We start from the raw sequence: 23120 nt of genomic DNA, 5'->3' as shown, positions 1-23120 counted from the left end.
GCCCCTAAATTCATTCTCTTTTGGGGGGGACAAGCAGCTGGGGCAGCCTACAGAGATTCCTACAGACCCCACTGTAGGACTCTTGAGAAAGAGATGGTCACAGACCCAAGAGCATGGGTTCCAGCTGGCCTGGCCTAACCCCTGGCACAGCTGCAGACCAGGCCAGGGTCACCAAGCAGTCACATGTCACATTGAATGAGAAGCCTTCAGCTATGGCTGAGAAATGAAGTCGGAAAACAACTCAGCCAAAAGCAACTGGACTTCTCTCTCTTTATTTAAAAAAAAAAAGTCCTGAGGGGGCGGGGAACCACCCTATTGTCCAACTAACCTTCCACGATGCTGGAAAATTGCATTGATTTCCTGAGCAGTCTGGTCTAATTTCCCCTGGGTGGAGAAAGGCCCCTGCTCCCCTCCCTCCCAGCTCCTCCAATTTGGAATCTCTGGTTCAAATACCAGGAGGAGGAAGCAACCCCTTCCATCCCCCCAATCCGCCTCCCCGCCTTGCCTGCCTTGAGCAGCCCCCTGCAGCTGGTATGGGCCAGGGGGCGGCATTTCTGCAACTTCATCTCACTCTCAGCAACCTGAGTGTGTCGGAGCAGCTTGCCTTAGCTTGTTCACACCCAGCAAGGTCACCTCAGTCTCAAGGGCCATGGACAAGCAGATAGATGGAGCCCACCCCCACCCCCACCTCCTCTCCCTTCCACCCCCACCCCCACCCCCACCCCCACTCCCCCGCTCTAAAGCATTGGTGTAGCTGCCAGGCTTCTGAGACAGCCCTCTGTAGCTGGGAAAGCTACACATCTCCCAGTGCCCTGCCAACTCTCTGCCAAAGCCAAGGAGGCCAAGGGTGAGGAGTCTGACCCTGACATCACACCAGGGAAGCCAGGGGACAGCAGTGGTCAGTCCCCACTTCACAACCTGCAATGAGCTGTGCCTCTGGGCTGGGACAAGGGGTGCTGCTCCCATAAGGTAAAGGCTGCTCGCCCAACCCTCAAGAGAAAAATGTTCACAGCTGCGCGCATGCGTGTGTGTGTGTGTGTGTGTGTGTGTGTGTGTGTGTGTGTGTGTGTGTGCGCCATTACTGCTGCCCACCAGTTAACAGAAACATCTCCAGGCCACGTGGAAAGGGAAGGACCGGCCTCTTCTATCTCCTTGCCCCTGCTTCCCTTAAGTGTGTCCCCTGCCTTTCTTGGGTTGAGAATACTGACTTTTCAGACAGGTCTCCAATCACAGTGCCAAGTGATCTCTGATTTCAATAGGGAAATCAAGTTCTCAGGTCTCAGAGAAACACAGGTAGGGAGAGTGGAGCTGGGAAGCCCTAAGGGGAAATTGAGATCCTTTCTTGGGGTTCTTTTATTATTTTTTTTAAATTATTATTATTTATTTATACAGTGTTCTGCTTGCATGTGTGCCACCAGGCCAGAAGAGGGCAGGCACCACCCAGCCAGTTGCTGGGAATTGAACTCAGGACCTTTGGAAGTGCTCTTAACCTCTGAGCCATCTCTCCAGCCCCCTGTCCTGGGATTCTTAATCTCACTGATAAAGGAATTTAGAAATGGACTCAAGCAGAAGCTCAAGGACAATTTTATTAGCATTTCGAAGAAAAATGTCCAGGATAGATAAGCTGTGAACCTCAGCCGGCTGCCCCGAGAAAGGAGGAAAGAAAAAAGCCATGCCATTGAAGCTGGCACGGAGGTCAGACACACAGCAGACACGCAGACAGGTGGTGAGAACAGAGACGTCAGAGAAAGAGCAAAGAAAACCAAAACTTGTGGCGGAAGCCAAAAGTGTTAAGGAAAGGAAGCTTAGAAAGGAAAAAGGAGTTACTCCGAAAAGCAGGCCGACTTTCGAGAAAACATGGCTGCAGCTCAGAGAGTTACTGGGCTGGGGCGGGGAAGGAAGCACGCAGTATCACGTATCATCACGTATCTCATTAAAGGACTGATTATTCCGCCCCCTGTTGGCTTTAAATGGGCTCGTGAGCCCTGGCCAGCGTCAAACTTCTGATCCTCCTGTTTCTGCTCCCCTAGGATTACAGGATAGGTCTACCATAGCCGACATGAGTTTATTTCAGTTCCGACAACTTCCTCCCTTGTCTCCGAACAAGGGTTCTTCCTGGTTGGTCTGATTTGATGCCAGCTTGGGAGATGCATTAGGGCTAGCGAACCCTTTAGGGTCCCTTTAAGCAACTACGGTTAGACAGTACACTGGCGGTACTGCCCTAGCATCTCACAAATGTTCATGTTTCTTTGCCGGAAGGTGGTTCTTCTGTAGAACGCCACTGACGGTTTAGTTATGTGTTTGGTTTTGGGGGTTGCTTTGTTTTGTTGAGTTTTTGTTTTTGTTTTTGTTTTTGTTTTAGACAGGGTTTCTCTGTATAACAGCCTTGCCTGTCCTGGACTCACTTTGTAGACCAGGCTGGCCGGAAACTCACAACGATCTGCCTGCCTCTGCCTCCTGAGTGCTGGGATCAAAGGCATGTGCGGCACCATGCCCGACCTAAGTTGCGTGGGGTTCTTGTTTGGTTTGGTTTTGGTTTTTTGAGACAGGGTCTCTCTGTGTACCCTTGGCTGTCCTGGACTCGCTTTGTAGACCAGGCTGGCCTCAAACTTACAGCGATCTGCCTGCCTCTGCCTTCTGAGTGCTGGGATTAAAAGCGTGCGCTATGACGCCCGGCAGTTGTGTGTTTTCATAACAGTGCAACTACCCAACTGATGAGGATAGTTAGCTCCAAGTCTTTCCAAGAACACAACCAACAAGGGGCTGGAGAGATGGCTCAGCAGAGAGCACTGGCTATTCTTCCAGAGGAGGCCGATTTACTTCTCAGCACCCACAAGGTGACTGGGTTCAATTCCCAGCACCCCTAAGAAAGCTCACAACTGCTTGTAACCCCAATTTCAGCCCTCTGTAGGTACCAGGCGCTCGAGAGGCGCTCAGACATACACGCAGGCAAGACACTCATATATATAAAATAAATAAGATTTTAAAAATGAACAAAACTATTTTGAAAATTAAATAACTATCCAGATTTACAAATATCTACTAGTTATTAGTCTTTAGATGGCTTACATAGTTTAATAGGCATCTACACATAGAGGCAATGCCAGCAGCAATTGGCTTCATGGTTATGTAGAAAAAACATACAGATGTTACTTCTTTTGGGGGTAAGAATAGGGTGTCACTATGCAGTCCTGGCTCTCCTGCAACTCACCATGTAAACTAGGCTGGCCTTGAACTCAGACATCTGCCTGCTTTTGCCTCTGGAGCGCTGGGTTTAAAGGTACGCACCATCACACCCAGCCAGAAGCAATTTCTAAAGCAGACTTTAGAATCTGTGACTTAGAAGAATAAGTCTATAGCTCTTAGTTAGGGTGGTGGTTGTTGTTATTGTTGTTGTTGTTGTTGTTATTATTATTATTATTATTATTATTATTATTATTATTATTATTATTATTGTGATGAGACACCATGACCAAAGGAAGTTGGGGAGGAAAGGGTTTATTTGGCTTACATTTCCAGATCACAGTCCATCATTGAGGGAAGTCAGGACAGGAACTCAAGCAGGGCAGGAACGTAGAGACAGGAGCTGATGCAGAGGCCATGAAAGAGTGCTGTTTACTGGTTTGCTTCCCTTGGCTTGTCAGCCTGCTTTCTTTCTTTTTCTTTCTTTTTTTCTTTCTTTCTTTTTTTTTTTTTGTTTTGTTTTGTTTTTGTTTTTCAAGACAGGGTTTCTCTGTGTAGTCTTGGCTGTTCTAGACTCACTTTGTAGACCAGGCTGGCCTCAGACTCACAGCCTCTGCCATCCGCCTCTGCCTCTGCCTCTGCCTCCCAAGTGCTGGGATTAAAGGCATGAGCCACCACCGACATCCCCCCCCCCACCACCACCCCGCATCAGCCTGCTTTCTTATAGAACCCAGGACTACCAGCTGAAGAATGGTCCCACCCATGATGACCTGGGCCCTCCCGCATCAATCACTATTGAAGAACATGCCCTACAGGCTTGCCTACAGCCTTGCCTACAGCCTGATCTTATAGAGGCGTTTTTCTCAACTGAGGCTCCATCCTCTCTGATGTCTCTAGCTTGGTTCAGGCTGACATAAAACTAGCCAGGAAAAGCACCAACAATCAAACTCTGAACAAACATAGGGAACACTGCTGGTTATTATAAATAGATTGTGTGCGAGAATGCCTTTTATACACAACAGCGAAACGCTAGTTTTGCCAGAGTAAACAGGTTAAAAAAAAAAAAAACAGCTGATGCCACTAAAGTGGAAAGAGGAGAAAATGTCCCTGGAGTAAGAAGACTCCAGCAGCTGGTAAGAACGGCCATCTTAACTCTCCGCCTAGGGTCCAGCCCACTTCGAGTGGCAGGAACCCAAAAATATGTCTCTGTCCCTTTGTGGTTGCCAAACTTGGGGGTCACAACTTGTGCTATAGCCACATGCCTCAATAAGCCAATTACAAGAGCCAGGAATGAGGACAAAGAGATCCTAAGAACACCCCCAAGTCTGTCTTCCGGGGGCCTTAAATAGGATCACAGTTCAAGGAGAGGGTCAAAGATGGGCACACGTAAGTGGCTCCGGCCATGGTGTGGTTCTGCCAACCAGGACGCCATCCTTGTCTGGGCTTTAATCTCATCCCCTAATATGGTCTGACAAATCGTCAGAGCTGTGGGAAGCCTCTATCTGAAAGATAGGTTGACGCCTTTTCCCTCTCCCAGCACACTACTCCCAAAGAACCTCCCAATTCTCTGGAATCCATTGTACCAAGCAATAGTCCAACTGGGAGACAAAAATGTCTTTTTTTTTTTTTTTTTAGGATATCTTCATTTCAGGCATGGTGGTGGTGTACGGCTTTAATCCCAGCACTGGGGAGGCAAAGGCAGGAAGAGGTCTGTGAGTTCCAGGCCAACCTGGTCCACACATTGAGTCCAGGACAGAAAGGGTTCTGTTATACAGAGAAACTTTGTCTCTGAAAAAAAACCAAAAGGAAAACCAAAACCACCTTATTTCTGCTAGGCCTGTTATAAAAGACCTCACCTGGCCTCTCATAGCTCCAGTGTGTAACCTGGTCTGCCTGATTCCATCTGAGTCTGACTCCTAAGCTGTCCCCCAGAAAGTCACCCAAGCTCAATTCTGGTCTCCAACCCTCACTGCACAGCCCCAACTTCTCTCCAAGCCCCAAAGCTAATGATATCAGCTTGGGGGGGGGGCGAGGCTAAACCAGCCTCTGTGGGCGTGGACAGGGCCAAGGTCCTAATCCTGGCTCTGGATTCCTGTCCCATCTGCCCCTCAGCTTCCCCATCCATATAGGCCAGGCTGTCTAGAACTGGGTTGAACAGTGGTACAGTGACATCCCAACCTCCTGTTCCTGTCATGCCAAGTGTATCTGGAGCCTTCCCCCTTGGCCTGGGTGGTCTTCAGGAAGAAGGTTCTGGCTCCAGGTTCAGAAATTAGACTTGGGAAGGGGACCAAGAGAGTGAGGGGACTGAGCCAGCCATGGAAGCTGCTAATCTCCGTCTTCCCCCCCCCAACTCCACCCCAAGGGACTACACTGCCGCCTCCGCTGAAAGCAATTTGTCATGCCCTGAATTAAGTGATTCCAACAAGGGTTTAATTTCAGTTTAATGGCTCTGTTTTTATGTGTAATTAAATACCATTGCATGGTGAAAATATGTTGTTTGCACTTCAGAGGCTGTGCAAGGGCCTGGGAAGCCAGTCCCTTGGAGTTTTGATTCACAGGCTCCATCAGCCTGGCTGAGATTGTCTACAAGGGGGGTTGGGAGGTGACCCGAAGAACCGAGGAAAGGAGGAGAGAGGAGTGGTGGTCTTTCTGGTGCCTGCCACTCAGGGGAGTCTGTTTCTAATTATCCGCATACCCCCCACTTCTACCCTCTGACCTCAACCCTCCCCAATCCCTGGGGCCTCAGAGACAAGAGAGCCTGGGCAGGATCTGATTAGGCCGTGGCAGAGGACTGAGGTGCTATCTGTCCCCCACAAAGGCTTTGTTTGTCCAAAGGCTGCCTCCTTTGTCCCCCCTCTTTTTGTCCCTCCCCTCCATCCTCTAAGTGAAGACACAGGCTCTTAGCTGCCACAGGCTTCCTGTCTCTTTCAACCCATGATATTGCTACTCTCTCCTGGTTCAGAGGTGATGCTAGCTAGCATAAGGGTCTGAAAGACAGTGGGATTTTTTTTTTAAACCTAGGAATGTTTTGGGGTCATCTGCCTAACAACCACGTGCCTTCCAGGAAGGGGAGCCTTGGTGCTGCCCACGTCCTTGCATACTTTATGACATTCCTGGAGCAGCTTGATGACAGAGGGCCAACGAGCTGGGATGATAGGCTTTTCCTGGAGGGAGCTAGGGAATGGCCGAGGCTGAACCTCAGGACCTTTCTAGATGATAGAGCAGGGGGTTGACCCATCCTCAGCAGACCAGGGGTTGATCTCCACTAAGAGATGAGAAATGGACACTAAATGCCAGGGCACGGATGAGCTAAGGGACCCTCCCCCTCCCCCCCCCCCCCCCCCCACTCCCTGACCCCACGCCAATTTTTTTTGCATATATTTTATGTGTGTGTTTGTATGGGAGAGAGACAGAGAGTGCAATGTGTGGGCATGCACACGCCCACCCCACGCCTATGGAGGTCAGAAGGCCGCTGCAGGGGTTGAATTCTTTCTACTTCCACCACGTGGGTCCTAGGAATAGAACTCAGGTCTCCAGGCTCAGCGGCAAGTGTCTTTACCCACTGAGCCACCTTGCTAGTCCAGAAAGAACAGTTTTTTTGTGGAGGCAAAGCTGAGCAGACAGAACCTCAGATCTCAAGGTGCAGTGACCCCCCCACACAAAGACATAAAAGTTTAGTTTTTGCTTTCTCCCTCCTAAGCTGCCAGTCCTGGGACTTGAGGTACCATTTAAGGACATGTGGAGGCCAGGTCATGAGGGCATCTCTGACTCTGGGATGCCCTGGGATGACTCTGGGTTGACATGGGACAACCTAACCAGGAGAGGAGGAGTGTGTGCATGTGTGTGTGTTCGTGGCTGTGTGTGTGTTCGTGGGTGTGTGTGTGTGTATAATGTGGAACCCCTCCAAAGCACATAGCCTCTGTTACCTGGTGCTACACACTTCTCCTCAAGGCCTACAATATACTCCCTAAAGATCCACTCATGAGGTCAGGTGTGGTGGCATACACCTTTAATCCTAGCACTTGGGAGGCAGAGGCAGGAGCATCTCTGTGAGTTCGAGGCCAGCCTGGTATACAATGGGAGTCCAGGACAGACAAGAAACCCTGTTTCAAGAAAAACAAAGATCCACTCATGAATTAACAGGAAAGGAACACTTACTCTGTGAATGCCACATTCTTTCTCTGCTCTCTCTGCTCTCTCTGTGTTTCTCTCTCTCTCTCCCTCTCTCTCTCTCTCTCTCTCTCTCTCTCTCTCTCTCTCTCTCTCACACGCACACACACCAGAGGAACATACTCAGATTCATACACACCAATTGTACAGGTGTGTGTCTTGTCTACACTCATCACACGTACGCCCACCCCTGTAATGCTCTCACAGTTCAGGAAATCACTAAGCCACATTCACACATGCACACACAGTGCACACAGACACGAGCCACTGTGTGTATTAATAAGCTAGGCTTGGCTTTTTTCATAGGTTTTGGAGAGGAAGAGCTCCTCTAAACCAGCATCAAGGCTGCAAGGCTGGAGCCCAGCGGAGAGTCTTGGGATGGGAAGGTGTACTCGGCTGAGGAACCCAAACCTTAATCTTCAGTCTACCACCACCCCACTACTTCAACAGGCCTTGGCCTGGGCCCCAAAAGGCGGCCAGGGACTGAAGGAACAAGCATCAACTTTATTATCTCCTGCTGCTGGCTGTAGCCTGGTACCTCAGGGAAACCGGATAGCTGTAGGCTGTCCTGCTGAGGCCAAGCTAGAGACCTAGGGAGGCTGCTACAGCCTCAGTGCAAAGTTCAGGTAATGAAGTTTGGAGCCAATGATGTTAGAAGCCTAGGAGTCTCTGGGAGGGGACTCGGGGGGACAAGGACACAGACAGTACACTATTACCCCAAAGGCAAGAGACTCAACACAGAGTCCCCAGACTGCTTCTGACCTCCAGGGAAAGGACCTCCATCAGAAATCAGCCTGTCCGTGTACACACACACACACACACACACACACACACACACACACACACACACCTGTGAAAGCAGGAGAAGCTATGACTATGAACCCATGAGGGAACAAGCTCTAGAGTCTAGGCTGACACAGAGTTTAAAGTCAAGGTTCCCACTCTCCAGTCTTTCAGAATTGAACGTTGGAGCATGCCCATCTCCCAGTCAAGAACCCGGACACAGCCAGGCGTGATGGCGCAGGCCTTTAACCCCAGCACTCACTCGGGAGGCAGAGGCAGGAGGATCTCTGTGAGCTCAAGACCAGCCTGGTCTACAAAGTGAGTCCAGGACAGCCAGAGCTCTTGTTGTTACACAGAGAAACTCTGTCTCAAAAAAAAAACAAACAAAGAAAAACCCCCGAAAAACAAAACAAAACATGGACACTGGACCCACGGAACGCGCTGCAATTTACCACCACCATCCCATCACAAGTGCAGCGTCTCTCCATCCCCATACATGTTAATAAACTAAATTGAGCCGTGAACCCATGCTGTGAAAACCCTAGGAAAAGTCCCAGCTCCACTGAGTGCCTGACTCAGGAGCCCACTGTGGCTGGATATGGATTCCTTGGCATTGCTTCCCAAGCCACAGGACCCACCTCCAGGGTGACGATGGAACTGCAGGCAGGGTGTGCCTTGGGAGAAACCTCCTCCCGGAGAGGGATTTTTTTTTTTTTTTTTTTTTGGTTTGCAGCCATCTCTTACAAAGCAGGCAGGTCTGGGGACCACACAGGACCGACATCCCTCCACCCCTGACTCACCCAGTCACTAATTGTAAATAAAGGAACCAAACACAATTATCTGGACACTTTTTTGGTTTTGTTCTGTTTTGTTTAAAAAAAAAGAAAGGAAAAAAAAAAGAAAGAAAAAGAATGAAAGGACATCACAGCCAACAAGCAGGTCTCTAAGTCTATCCAGGCAAGCCAGAAAATGCCCAAGGGGATAGAGAGGGTGGGGGGCGGGAGGTATAAGGGAAGGGAAATAAAGAGAGGGAGGCAGAGCCACAGGCAGTGGGCAACGGGAAACATAGGGTCATCCTGGTGACTTCATGACCAGTAACCACAGTTAGGGACCAGAACAGGACCGCCACAGCACCAGCTTCTCATCCTTTCTATCAGACACACGCAATCCACTCTTGCATTCTTTCCTCTCTCCCGTCCACTCAACAAGCCAAACTCCCTGCCCCCTGTCCTCCAGGCCTTCCTCTGACCCCCATCCATCCCTCTCCTACAGCAGAGATCCAGCTGCAAAGCGATTAATCAGATGACCTAATTAATACCCAGACCCAAAGATGGGCCCTGGCCCTCAAGCTCTTCCCCTGGGGGACCTGAGGAATGACAACAGAAGAGAACAATACATCTTTAGTTTGGGGGGGCAGGGGCAGATTGGGGGGGGGGAGGGGGCAGTGTCTCGTGACCCTTGGAGCCTCTATCCCATTACCATCCCACACTCTGACCCGATTGGCAGGGAGAGTGTTCAACGCTCACAACTTTCTTTTTCTCTGGCTCCAAGAATGAGGTTTCTCTTCTCCCACAGGTCTCTCTAGTTACCTTATAGGAGCAGCTTACGTGCCACAAACAGAGGAAATCAGAAAGACGCCCCCCCGGGGCTGAGAACTAAAACTGGCACACAGTATGTCGTCAGTACATGTTTTCGGATGGCAGGATGGATGAATAAGCGAATTCAAGATTGATCTGAAAACACACTGGGGGCTTCCTGGTGCTACACACGCAGACCTCTTGGGATCTCTAAGCCCATAGTGGGCACTCCAGGCTCAGGCTCACCCTGTGGGCCATACCCCATAAACACTAAACACACACACACACACACACACACACACACACACACACACACACGCATGCACGCGCACACACACCAAGGGAAACTTTGGGCAGGGCCAGAGGCAGGGAGCCAGGACACAGACCAAGACTCCATGCCAGGTCAACTCTACAGCCCCCAGATCATAGGGGCCTAGTAGGGGCACTGGGTCCCCCGCTTGCTGCTGGTGGGCCTCACTCTTGGAAGCTGTCAGCCAGTTGGTGGCAGTCCAGCTCCCCCTTGGGTTCCAAGCCCCCCGGAAGCTTCACCCCTGTCTTCCGATCCACGCACCAGCACTTGCCACGTTGTCCATCCAGGGCGGGGTGACACTGGCAAGACAAGAACAGAAGAGGTCAGCTCCCAGGCTGGCCAAAAGGGCCCCGGAAGTACATAAGCACCTCCAGCCCAGCCCCCAGGTCAGACAGTTGCTCCCCCAAGATGATATCTGAAGGCAAGGGTTCTTTTTAGGCACCAGCCCCCTCCAACCCCCCCCCACCCCCAGAGCTCACTGCAGCGGGAAGACCTGCCCAAGGAGAGTTCAAGGGAGCTTCCAGAGGCAGGGAGGATGTGAGGAGAGAGGCCCTTACACTTAAAAGGCATGGATAGATTGTAAAGGCTGGGTTCATTGGAGATGCTTTGGGAGTGTTGTGATTGAGCTGGGAGTTGAAGCATGGGATTACAACTGAGTGTGGGATCCAAGCTTGGGCAAAGGCAGCATCAGGACCACAGCTGAAGATGGGTTAAGGGTTACGGCTAAGGCACGGGCCAGGTGAAGTCGAGAGGCCGAGTCAGAAGCAGTTGGGCTGGATGTGGTAGCACAATGCCTGTAACCCCAATACTTAGGAAACTTAATTCAGAATAAAGTCAGAAGTCAAGCTCAGAAGAACTGAAAACGGGCTAAAATTAGTTCAGAACCAAACTGGGCGTGGAGATTGGTACCCAAAAGTACCTTTCAAAGCCAAACCCAAAGTTAGAATGAACGTTGGCTCAAGACTCAGAATTTATGTGTAGATAAAGGGCCACGTGTCAGGCCGGGTGTGGTGGCGCACGCCTTTAATCCCAGCACTCGGGAAGCAGAGGCAGGCGGATCACTGTGAGTTCGAGGCCAGCCTGGTCTACAAAGTGAGTCCAGGATGGCCAAGGCTACACAGAGAAACCCTGTCTCAAAAAAAACCAAAAATAAATAAATAAATAAAGGGCCATGTGTCATAAGTTTTCATTACAGTAAAAATACATGTACCAGGCTGGAGAGATGGCTCAGAGGTTAAGAGCATTGACTACTCTTCCAAAGGCCATGAGTTCAATTCCCAGCAACCACATGGTGGCTCACAACCATCTATAAAGAAATCTGGTACTTTCTTCTAGCCTGCCAGCAGAATGCTGTATACATAATAAATAAAATCTTTTTAAAAAAAAAATACATGTAGCATTATAGCAGGAAGAATGAATGCTGGCATAAATGCTGGACTTTAGTTGATGATTCACCAATTGCATCAAATACACCTCACCTCTGTATGGTATGCGTAATAAAATAAAGCTTTGATGAAGACACGGTTGATTTCTTCACTTTCTCCTCACTTTCCAATAACCCCAAAAACTGTTCTAAAAATGGTTGGGGGATTTTTTTGTTTGTTTGCTTTCGTTTAATTAAGGGGGAGGGGTATTAAGAATTGAGACACAAAGTTTGTGTTTGGGATGAAGGCTAAAGACAAGCCAGGAACCAGTTCTGAGGCGACCTCTCCGGCCCTTTACTCAACCAAACACAGCCCCACACCCTCATCTTGCCGCTCTGGAATGTACAGACTGAGGAAGGTAGTGCCATCCTCCTAATGGGGCCTCAGCTGGTTGAGTTGAAGCTCACTATGGGGATGTGTCCGTAGTGGCGGACAACATATGTGTCAGTGCTCACACAACAGACCGGAAGCAGGTCAAGGTTCCCAGGCCACGTTCAACACAAGGCACTCCAGTGCCCTGCCTGGATATGCCACCTCCTGACAGGCCAGGGATGAGATGGAGCGGGCTGCTGTACAAGCCAGCATGGTGGGCGTTCTGACGGAGTGACTTCATGTGATGCTGGTACCCGCTGCCTCCTCTCCTGACCCCCCTCTTTCCACGTGACTATCTTAGGCCACCAGACCCGGCTCTACCTTCTACATCTTTACCACACTTGGGAGTCTGAGCTCAGCTGCAGAAGCAGGAGCTGTTTCCTCCTGGACCCCTTTTAACTTGGGATCCCTAAGCCCAGATGAAACCTTGAGACATTCTGAGGCAGGGAGCACTACTTTGAGGAAAAGAGGAGGGGGAGGGGCAGCATTGGGGGGAGGGATGGCCTTGGAGGGAGAGGCAGCATGCGGGGGGAGGGGAGCATTGGGAGCAGAGTCTACACCACAGAGGGAGAATCCTGAGGATCAGCAAATGTTCCTGGAAGGAGATCAAGTTCTGCCATGAACTCAATCTGTGGCCTGGGGGGGTAGGGGTGGGGGTGGGGGTGGATGTGGGGGATCCTTCTACTCCTTTCTGAGTCTGCCTCTTATCTCCGGAAGGAACAAGGTGGACAGAACACGCAGTGGGGCTTAGGGAGATCCAAATGGTTGGGCTGGATTTGGGGAGCCTCCCTTCCTAAGAGCTCCTCCTTTGGGAGCACCCTGTGGAGAGCCAGGAGTTCCTCAGGCAGAGGCCAGGAGCAGGCGGCTTGGGAGACCCACCTGTTTGGGGTGGAAGTTGCCGTTGCGGTCACAGTTGGGAATAGGGATGATGAAGAGGTCTTCATGGGTCCGGCTCTGCGAGGCCGCCAGCCTCTCCAGGGCCCGGTGCAGCTCACTCTGGCAGGAACCCTGGGGCTGGGGAGAGCAGAGTACAACTGCTCAGCAGATGAGAAAGGCAGAAAGATCAAGCCAGGACTCTAAGCTGGCTTAAGGGTGCTAAAGGCACTGTACAAAGAGTCAAGGCCTGGGTGCTGGGCAGAGGCCCAAAGAGTGAAAGGAGAAGGCGGTGGCAACACAAATCTGTGCTGCCAGCGCCCTGGAAGCGGAAGCAGGAGGATTGCTGCAAGTTCAAGGCCAGCCTGACGGACATAGGAAGTTCTAGACAATCTGGGTGAAAAGTGGGACCCTGTCTCACAATAAATAATCAGTTAAACACACACACACACACACACACACACAAACATGACAGGTGTGGTGGTGCACACCTTTAATCCCAGCACTCAGGAGGCAGAGGCAGAACTCTGTGAGTTCAAGACCAGCCTGGTCTGTAAAGTGAGTCCAGGCCAGTCACACTGTTACACAGAGAAACCCTGTCTCAAAAAAAACCAAAAACAGACAAAGACATTTTAAAGGAGAGAGTGGTCAGGAAAGAGGCCTTGGGAACTTAGAGAAGTCTAAGCAAGTAGGATAAACAAAGTAACACCCAGGCTTGACTCAGTGGAACAACTAGCCAGACCCTGGAGTAGGATCTCAAACCCTCTTGCCATGGCCAGCTGATTAAACCCTTTCATTCCTAAGACTTGGACAAAGAATCCAAGAAAAAAAAAAAGCCAAGAGCTGGAAGTGATGGCACACACCCCAGCAGAGGCAGAGGCAGACAGATCTCTGAGTTTTGAGTCCAACCTGGACTTAACAGAAAGAGTTCCAGGACAGCCAGAACTACAGAAAAACCCTGTCTTAAGAAGAAAACAAAACAAAACAGAACAACAGTAACTAAACACTAGGGAGCTTGGGCCCTGCTTTTACCAATCCACTTAGCTATGCCAATATTTATGTACGGAGCGAAAAAGGAATCACAAAGAGAGTAATAAAGATTCTCTCGGGTCCTGATGAGGTACATCCTGAACACACAGGAAGCCCCAGTGTTTTGCTGGGTGAACACAGGACAGATCTAGTAATATCTATAACCACGCACATCTGTGGGTCAGAGGTGCTCACCACAGGTCGGGGTTCCTCACGGGGTGTCCCCATAACCTTCATCTTGCTCCGATCTCGCATTTTGGCCATATGCTTCTGCAGGCACCTATGGTCGTGGGCACCGCAGGGGTTGAAGCTGTTGTTGGGATGTTCGCTCTCATCCTTGTCTGTAGGGCCATCAGAGAAAGACAGAGGTCAGCATGGGAACAGAGGTTTACACCTCCTCCTACCCGCCCGCCCCCCACCTGCTTCTTCCTCCATCAGGAGTCTCCATGGCACGGCAGGAAGAAATCTGAGCAGCCCCCACCTCCACCCCACTCCTCTGGATCTCCTTGGAAGAATATTCCTCTTGAAGCCCTTGACTTCTTCCTTTCCCCACCCGGCTCAGGATTCAGATGAGTCACTGGCTACAGCTGCCCAGATGGCAAGGGGGTCCCTCGGGCCCTGCAGGGAGGTCTGAGGCAGGCAGGGAAAGGGGGAACTACTGGACCTTCTCCCCCCTCTGTTCAGCTCCTCCCACAATCCCCCTCGCCATCTGCTCACTCTTCCTGTCTCCTTCCCTGCTCTTTCAGCATCTGGCTGAGCCTGCCGGGGATCCCTAGGGCCAAAATCATATTTTCCATGAGCGAAGAGTCTGGCCCCAAAGGTTCTCCCACTGTCTGGGTCTGTCAGTGTGTGTGCCTGAGAGAGAGAGAGAGAGAGAGAGAGAGAGAGAGAGAGAGAGAGGAGACAGACAGACAGACAGAGACAGAGACAGAGAGACAAAGAGACAGAGACACAGAGAAAGACATAGGCAGAGAGAGAGAGGAGAGAGAGAGAGACCCTCTGTGGTCCCAGAACAAAGGAAACAGCCAGCCACACACATTCTACGTTCCTCCCCCCTCTCTACCTTTAATTTTAGTCTCACATCCTTAAACTTGAGCACCCATTCAATGTCCATGTGAACTGATCAGAAGCAGGCAAAGGGCTATCTAGAGATGCCAATTATAAGGGCAGACCCTGTCTCCGTGGCCCCTCCTGAAAGCCCTGTGTGAGCTGCCCTATCCAGAAAGCCGCCTCGCATTGTGACCACGCGGTTCCCTCCTGGCTGCTGGGGCCAGAATGCAAGGCCGAGCTGGAGAAGGAGGCTGAAAGATGTCTCAGCACATCAGAGCCACCTCTGAAACACTCAGACTTGGCAGCTCAATGCGGGCCCAAGTGCAGAGCCCCTGCCAGCATTCCAGATGTTGGCAGGCGAACAGGAGGTTACATCTGGTTTGCGTCAGGACTTTTTTTTTTTCCTGAGGAGTTAGCAGGTTCCTCCATACATGGCAACAGTCCCAGCGCTGCCTCTGGGTCAAATGGTATTTTTCTGCTTAGCCAAAGGCGGGGAGTTGGTTTTTGTTCTATTCTTCTAGTTTGGAGGACGAAGGAAGGGAAACATATAGATGAAGGGACACCAGGCAAGGAGAGATCTAAGCCATTTAAAAAAAAAAAAAGTGTTGAGATTCCATACCAAAATAAAACTGAGTCACCAGGGATACATTTCGTCTTGAGGGAAGTGTTAGTGCAGAGACAAAAGGAACAGATAGACACAAAGACCCTTCTGGATCCTTCTGGGTACCTGACAGAAAGGAGAGACCCCAGGGGGCCCCCCAGGCCAGCATCAAGCTTGGGGGAGTCAGTTAAAGGAGATGGAGGACATCCCTGGGACTCACATGACACCACTCAGGGCTGGCTCTAGGCACACCATGCCCATTAGTTCATTCTCTCTGGTTCTGCACCGGGTCTGGTTCTTTTTGGTAAACATGAAATGTTTTTAGCCCCAGGGTTCGGAGCGTAAAGGAGACTTTGACTTGAGGCCAGGCAAGCATTCGACCCCTGGCTACACTCACAGCCCTAATATCTGTTTGTTTGTTTGTTTGTTTGTTTGTTCTGAGACAGGGTCTCCTGTAGCCCAGTCAAGCCTCAAACTTGCTAGGTATAGCTGAAGCTGGCCTTGAATTCCCCCTCCTCCGAGCTTCCCCACCCAAGTACTGGATTACAGGCAGCCGCCACTGAATCTGATTCCGAGCCCTCAAATTACTTTTTTAAGTTTTGTTTTAGGACTTTTTAAAGAAAGGGGTTGCCTCAGGACAGAGAGAGGGGGGGGAGCACCCCCACACCACAGCCTCAGAGCTCCGATATCATGAGACCTCAAGAGCCCAGAAAAAAATGGCCGAGAGAGAGCCTCAGCCACAATACAGCCTTCCAGCGCGGCATTTCTGTGAATAGAAGCCAACAATAGGAGTCCTTGAGGGCTTATCCATGGGTAGTTGAGATGTTCACCACGAACAAGAACAATTAAATAGCTTGTTGAAACGTAGTACTGAATAAGACATGAGCAAGCCCAGAAGCGTAGCTTATGCTGACGTCAGAATTAAATGGCCCCAGGTCTCAGAGGGCCTTAACCGGGCATAGCTGAGTCAGCAGCCTGCCGGCCTCTGAATATGGGTGTCTTTGTGGCCTAGTCAGCGACCCCTGGATCGAATCTACACTTGGATAGTAAGAACCGCCATCTTGGGGAGAGTAGCCAGTTATTCGCCTGGGGGAGGGTGGGTCATAACACAGATTAAGTCCATATATCCACCCACCGACACAGACTCACAAGCGTTTACGAACAATCACGTGTCCAGACACATGCTCCTCCAGATGTATACGTCTACACCCACTCCAGTACTCTGACCCTGCCCTGGTCAGAGACCCAGACCAAGCCAGGACACACTAAACACCCCAGTCTCTCTGACCATGGTTTGTTGACTCTCCATTTAATCTGTAACTTTTCTTTGTCCATCCATGCTTACCTGGCAGGCAGAGGACTCACCCTGGAGTCCAGCTCTGGGGATGGGGGGTGGGTATGATGCTGAGCCTCTCAAAAGCATTAACTTCCTAGCACTGTTTAGCTTCTAATGGCCTCTACCCAAGGCTCCATGGCCCTGAGCAAGGGCTGGAGGCAGACCCCTCCTCTTGCTAGGCCTCCAAGAGACACATCTAGGAGACGGAGCTGCCAAGGCGAAGCGGGTCTTCTCCTCTGGCTCCTGCTTGGAGCCGGGCAGACTGCCATCCAGCCATGGCAAGGAGTCTTGCTCTTCGCTCTACAGCAGAGTAGGGCGAGAAGGCCCCAGGGAGCAGCTGTGTCCAGCTCCGGCTCCAGGAGAGGCGAAGTTCCTCCGCTGCCTAATTTCACTCCCATGATTCTCTTCGAGACCAGCCCCTCTGATCCCTCCAAGACAACCAGGCTAAGAGCCGAATGAGTCCTGTCACCCAGTCTCAGGAGATTCAGCCATGCTCTGGGGCGTCACTCCCCTGCCCACCAAAGATGCCTCTCTTCCTTCCTGCCCTACACCCTTGCTAGGGAACCCAAGATCACCCATCACAGATGCTAGGGTGTCCCTCACTGTTGGTCCCCACTACTGTCCCCTAATGAGACAATATATTCTGCAAAACCAAACCATCCCGCCCCCTCCCTCTCTCTCCACTCATGTGGCGCTCCCCAACTTTGCCCCCTTACCCTATTGTCTCCAAAATTTAAGCATGCTCATCTCCACCATCATCACCGCTCCAATCTATGGACCTTATACTCTATGCCAAACACCCCAAAACTGTGAGGCACTTGACAGAGAAGGAAACTGAAATTGCCCGGAGTGAAGAAGAGGACGGGAGATGTGTCTTTGGCCACTTTAAGCACCAATAATCTGGGCTTCGTCACTATTAAAGAAAAACTCTCTCCTAAAGGACAGAGTGTCTGGGAAAGCCCAGTTCTCATGGCATGCCCCCTACTTCCCCGGTACCGAAGTAGGGACAATATTTGCTGTGTTGACTAAAAATTAACCCAGCCTGTCTGTCCCTTAACCCCGTCCCAGAGGGACCTAGAGCCTGGTTTGGGAACTCCCTGTCCCACACTTGACCTTCTCATGAAAACACTCGGACTTCAAGAGTTAAGGGTCAGTGCCACCATGTGAAACTGTAGACTTATGACGCATACACCCGTCCCCACCTCTGGTGGCCTCAGCAGTGTTGACTGCCAACATGTCAGAAAGGAGACCAGGGCAGACTGGACACAGAAGGGGAAAAAAAATAAAAACAAAATAAGAGGGAGAGCTTGTGCCAAAAGGCCGCTCACCTAAATTAACTAAAGCTCTGGGCCCCAAGAGCAAAGAACAGGAAGAAGAGGCTAACGCCTTTTACTAGATTATTCCCAGGACACAGGCCCCAGACCTGGAGCTCTAACAAGGACAATTGGCTCACTAACAGTGTAAGGTGTGAGACAGGGCCTGAGACTTGCTCAGCATTTCACCAGATGCCCTGCAAAGCTGTTGTACAGCTCTCTGGGTACTCCTCCCATGATGCAAAGGTGCCAGGCCATGGGCAAGGAAGTACTTCTGTGGTGACTAGAAAGCGCTGGCCATATGGCTTGCCAACCAAGTGTCTAATGTCTCCAAGCTCCTCCTGGTTTCAGTGTTCCCTCTTCAGATACCTGTATCCATCGTGTGGGTAGAAAGACAAGAGCAGAGAGCACCAGGAGAATTAGCGACCTGAGCCGTGAATTCCAAGAATTCCAAGACAGACCTAATGGCACCCCCTTCCTAGACTCCTCTTGGTGCTGACTTCCTTCGCATCCACAGAGCAATCAGAAACTGGGCTGTGCCTTCCCAATCCAGGGTATCCTATTCTCCTGCACACAGTAAGGATGCTTCCATGCTTGTGCCTCTCAAGTTGGGGAGAGGGGAGTCTATCTCCACCTGCTGCTAGATGCCCACCAGCTGGCACAGGGCAAAGACTCAAAGTGGGCATCCTAAAAATGGAGTCCTCTCTCCAGGTCTCAAGGCATCACTCCCCTCAGGACCCCACCCCCTACCCCCCCTCCAGCAATGCTGGGTGCCAGTCTGCCATTGCTCCCAGAATATTTTCTGCTGACCCATCTCTCCTTGCCCAGGGGCAGGAAGGGCAGAGAGGCACCCTTGGGGTCCACCTCCTTCCTGTTTTCCCTGCATCCTGCTTTCCTCAGACTAACAAACTGCTGAGGATTGAGGAAGTGGATTGGTCAGAGACCCAGAGCAGGAAGCTTGGGGCTGAAGTCCCAGCATCCGGATTCCGGACTGTAACAATGGAAAGACTCAAGCAAGCATCAGGAAAGAGAGAGGCACAGACGGTTGTTCCGAGCGCAAAGCTGTCAGAGAAGGGACAATAACCAGAGTCAGGGCTACAGATAGGCAAAACATTCCAAAAAAAAAAAAAAAAAGCTGGAGACCCGCAGAAAGAGTCACTGTCAGAGACATCAAAGGAGCAACAGTCTGAGATAAAAGCGAGAGGACAGCAGAAAAAACAAACCACGACAGAGCAAGAGAAGGAAACTGATAAAGCTCAGGAGACCGGGGAGAAAAAGAGAACTGGTTAGAAAAAGAGAGCTGTCTGGTGGAAACTGGAAGCTGAGAGACACAGCAGGAAATAACAAAAGGACAAGTGACAACAAAAAGGCGCACCGGGAAGATAACTGAGAAAGGCCCAATGCCCAGAAATGGAAAAAGGGGGAAAGAGTCATTATAAGATCAGAGCAAGGGGCCTTCTGCAAATCTCTCTACATGTCTGTGTGTCCTTCTGCTCCTCTCAGTCCCAATATACCCAAGGTGTCTGCAGCTCTGGGCTGGTAGCTGCTACTTCCCTCCAGAGGACACTTGCCAGCAGGAAGAGGCAGGAGGCCTGGCTGTGGCCCCCTGGCAGAGAGAGCTCTTGCCTTCCCCTGCTTTGTGGAGAAGTAGAAGTCTCGTTTTGTTTGTTTGTTTGTTTTTGTTTTGTTTTGTTTACCATGGAAGTCCCTCTGGTTTGTATGCCCCACTTCACCATAGGGTGGTTAAGTGAAAAAGCCCAGACCCTGGCTCCTCGCACCTTTGGGTTTCACGTGAAACTGGGTGTGGACCAGGCTCTGGATCAGGAACAGAAATGAACTGTCCTAAAACACACACACACACACACACACACACACACACACACCACACACACACACGCGCGCGCGCGCGCCTTTCCCGGCTCTAGATGACAAATGTAACTGAGTCGGTTGCTTAACTTACCTTAATCGCCTCAGGAGCCAGGTTTACCACTGAGACCAAGCCCTCTCTTCCTGAAACCGGGTAGTTTCCCCCCTTGACCAGTGGCAACTGGTGCTAGGACTAAGTGCCAGTTTTCTTCCCTGTTTCTGTCAGGCTTTGCCACGTACCTCCTTTCTCCTCAACTCACAGGGGGCTTCCCGGGCCTTCCAGGCCAGCCAGAATGGAAACCAAGTTGCGGGGGAAGGGGGAGTGTTTACGGAAGGTGTCAGAGGGAGGGTAGGGGTATCTTACCAGCGGGCTGCAGGCTTTCCTGGATGGCTTCGATCTCCGACAGCTCTGTGCACACGCCTTGCCCATGCATCAATGTGCGCAGGGGCTTCTCCACCCCCCGGGGAGGGTAGCAGCGCATGCCTGAGCCACAGCGTGGGGTGTACACCCCGCAGGGCATCCCCAAGCCCAGGGCACAAGTAGCGCAACAACCGCAGCCAGACTCCCGCACCAGCTCCTGGCAACCCACAGGGGGCCGGCAGCGTGCCAGCTTCTCCTCGGAGCAAGGGGGGCACTGGATGGCTTCGTCGCTCAGGCTCCGCTGAGGCCCTGCGACCAGCAGCAGGACGGCCACGAGGCCGAAGGGCAGCATGGTGAGGACGAGGATAGGACACAGGAGGATAGCGCGGGCTCGCGAGCAGGCTGCAAGGGACCCGGAGGCAGCGCCCAGAGCGCTTAGAGAACCAGACCCGGAGGGCGCGGGGACACTGGGCGGCCCCGGCAGGCAGTGGCGGAGCCGGGGAAGTTAGCAAGCACGCTGGAGCGGAGCGAGCCTGGCCACCGAGGCGCTGCGCTGCATCCTCGGCCCGGCCCAGCAGGCGGCGGGGGGCAGGGGGCTGAGCGGCTGGCCAGGACCGGCTCCCGGGACTTTATACCGGCCCCCTGGCCACACCCCCAGCGCCGTTCGGGAGGTGGGAGAGCAGGGGCGGGCGAGGGGGAACTGGAGCGGGAGAGGAGGCCGTTAGGGGGAAGGGGCGCTGGCCTGAGTCGTCGCCACTGCTACAACATCTGAAAGTCCTTTCCTCCGCAGAGAAGAGCGGCGCGGTTTGGAAGCGGTGGCCCGCGCGCAGAGCGCCTCTGAGCTTCTGAGCCAGAGCCCTGGAGAGGAAACAGGACGAAAGGAGACGAAGGGGATGCTGCTAGGCCCCCTTCCTCGACCTCGAAGGAGTCCTTCCCAGACACCTAGGCAACCCTCGTTCTGCAACTGAGAACCTGACCTCATAGCGGACTCAAGATCCTAGCTTTCAGTACCCCTCCCTGGCCAGAGTACTCCCGCCACCTTCACCCCCACCCTCCACCCCGGCACGTCTAACCTCAAGCGCTAGGGAGCCTGCTGAGTGAGGTGGAGAAAGGCGGTCAAGCACTCTCTGAGGGGTCCAGGAGGGCTCCGACCTTAAGGCGCTGATAGGCAGTCTTTCACTTGCTCCCTGAACCCCTGCCATTTCATCCCCCAGCCCGAGGTTTCATTTGGGCCCTTGCTGCACTCAGCTTCCAGAACTGCAGGACAAAGTGCCAAGCCTCTTCCTCCTTCCTAGATTTTTCCCCCTTCCTCTACTGTCTCGCTTAGATTCTGCCATTCGCCATGTACAATATATGACTTGAACAACTCCAGGGGGCACCACTGCTTGTATTCATTGGGTATTTGCATAGTTATTGTGACAGTCTCCCCGTAGATAGCAGTCAATTTTTTTTTCCAGAAAGAGAAGCATTTTCTTAAATTTCCCGACGCCACTTTGCCCCTTCCCCTCACGCACCAATCCTGTTGGAAATGGGTATAAATCTAGAGTAGCATTTGAAGCAGAGACCCACCTTCTACCACCTTACTCCTCACGCTTCTTGTTTTGTTTTGTTTTTTGTTTTTTTGTTTTGGTTTTTTTGGGAGTGGATGGAGTCCGGAAGGTTTGGCCTAAACATCCGAGGAGCAACCAAACTAAAGAGCACTTCTTAGACCTCCCTTCCCGTTCTTTGTCCATGGGTAGGGGTCTTTCAACCTCCGGGGGAAATTAGGCCGCCAACCTCCCGCCGTTCTGCAAATGCAGAATGTTGGCGCACTTAGAGGAAGAAAGGCGCCAAGAGCGGGACCTGGAGAACAGACCAAAAAGTTGCGAAGTGACGGCACCTGCTGGCAACCCTTAATACTGCAAGAGGGATGAAGCGGAAGGGCCGGAGACAAAGGATCCCTACTCTCTCAGTCCCATCTCAGTGGTAAAAGTTCGGTCCTTCCTATCCCTCTTGTCTTGGAGAAAGGTAAACAAAACAGGTTCTTTAAGCCCCCCCAGGAGAAGCCTGCGTTTTTCTGATTTAGAAACCAGCCTCTGCCCCATTCTTTTCCTTAAACCCAGCCGGCCTCCTACTTAACGCATGAACTTGAAGTTTATCTATCTCTTGCCAAAAGGAAGGCTGATCCTCACAACCTATTCCACCTCTTGGAGCTCCCGTGGGAGTAAGATGGACCAATAAGAACAGTTCTGAAGCCCAGTGCCCAACTCGCCTGCCAGGCAGCAAACCCAGGATAGGCAGAAGTGCTGGGATGAAGCCAGGCACGGGTGAAGGGTGGGTCCTGGTAAAGGTGGGCTTTCTGGACAGGTTTCCTAGATGAGACTTATGCTCCCATTCCACAATCCCAGCACCTCCTCTGGCCCCCACCCCCACCCCATCCTCTGGTGCCCTTGCCATCCTCTGGTGCCCTTGCCATCACTGCTTAGACTCATTCCCAGGAAGCCAGAGACCATGCCCGACTACCCGCTTATGGCTTGTTCATTAGGCCTTACTATTCTGGGGCTTTGTGTTTCACCTTGAGAATAAAGAGAGATTGCCACAACCACTCTGCCTCAAGGAAAGAGAAGACAAGGGTGTAATGGAAATAGGTTTTCTTTTTTCTTTTTTAAATATTTACTTATTATGTATACAGTATTCTGCCTGCATGTGTGCCTGCACTCCGGAAGAAGGCACCAGATCACATTATAGTTGCTGGGAATTGAACTCAGGACCTTTGGAAGAACAGCCAGTGCTCTTAACCTCTGAGCCATCTCTCCAGCCCTGGAAATAGGTTTTCTAAGACCTGGGAAAATCTTTAGTTAATTAACTAAATTTTATATGGATTGGTGTCCTG

The 23120-nt window shown here is 51.5% G+C and overlaps 1 protein-coding gene across 1 annotated transcript; it reads right to left on the bottom strand.

Moving 5' to 3' along the window:
* Window positions 1–8972: 8972 nt before the first annotated feature.
* Window positions 8973–20851, bottom strand: IGFBP4 (insulin like growth factor binding protein 4). Its single transcript, XM_084749374.1, has 4 exons — window positions 20252–20851; window positions 13917–14062; window positions 12699–12833; window positions 8973–10322 (listed from the first exon to the last, which is right to left on the bottom strand). The coding sequence occupies exons 1-4, from the start codon at window positions 20598–20600 to the stop codon at window positions 10188–10190; spliced, it is 765 nt and encodes a 254-aa protein (XP_084605500.1). The 5' UTR covers window positions 20601–20851; the 3' UTR covers window positions 8973–10187.
* Window positions 20852–23120: the final 2269 nt, after the last annotated feature.

Source organism: Acomys minous (assembly GCF_964271855.1).
Source record: "Acomys minous genome assembly, chromosome: 12".
Lineage (NCBI taxonomy): Eukaryota > Metazoa > Chordata > Mammalia > Rodentia > Muridae > Acomys > Acomys minous.
This window is presented reverse-complemented; position numbering and strand designations above follow the sequence as displayed.

Coding starts and splice junctions, on each gene's coding strand:
- IGFBP4 (XM_084749374.1), bottom strand. CDS start 20,600: ATGCTGCCCTTCGGCCTCGTGGCCGTCCTGCTGCTGGTCGCAGGGCCT. Junction 14,063..20,251: donor GGAAAGCCTGCAGCCCGCTG/GTAAGATACCCC, acceptor ATGGCCCTACAG/ACAAGGATGAGAGCGAACAT. Junction 12,834..13,916: donor GTGAGGAACCCCGACCTGTG/GTGAGCACCTCT, acceptor TGCTCTCCCCAG/CCCCAGGGTTCCTGCCAGAG.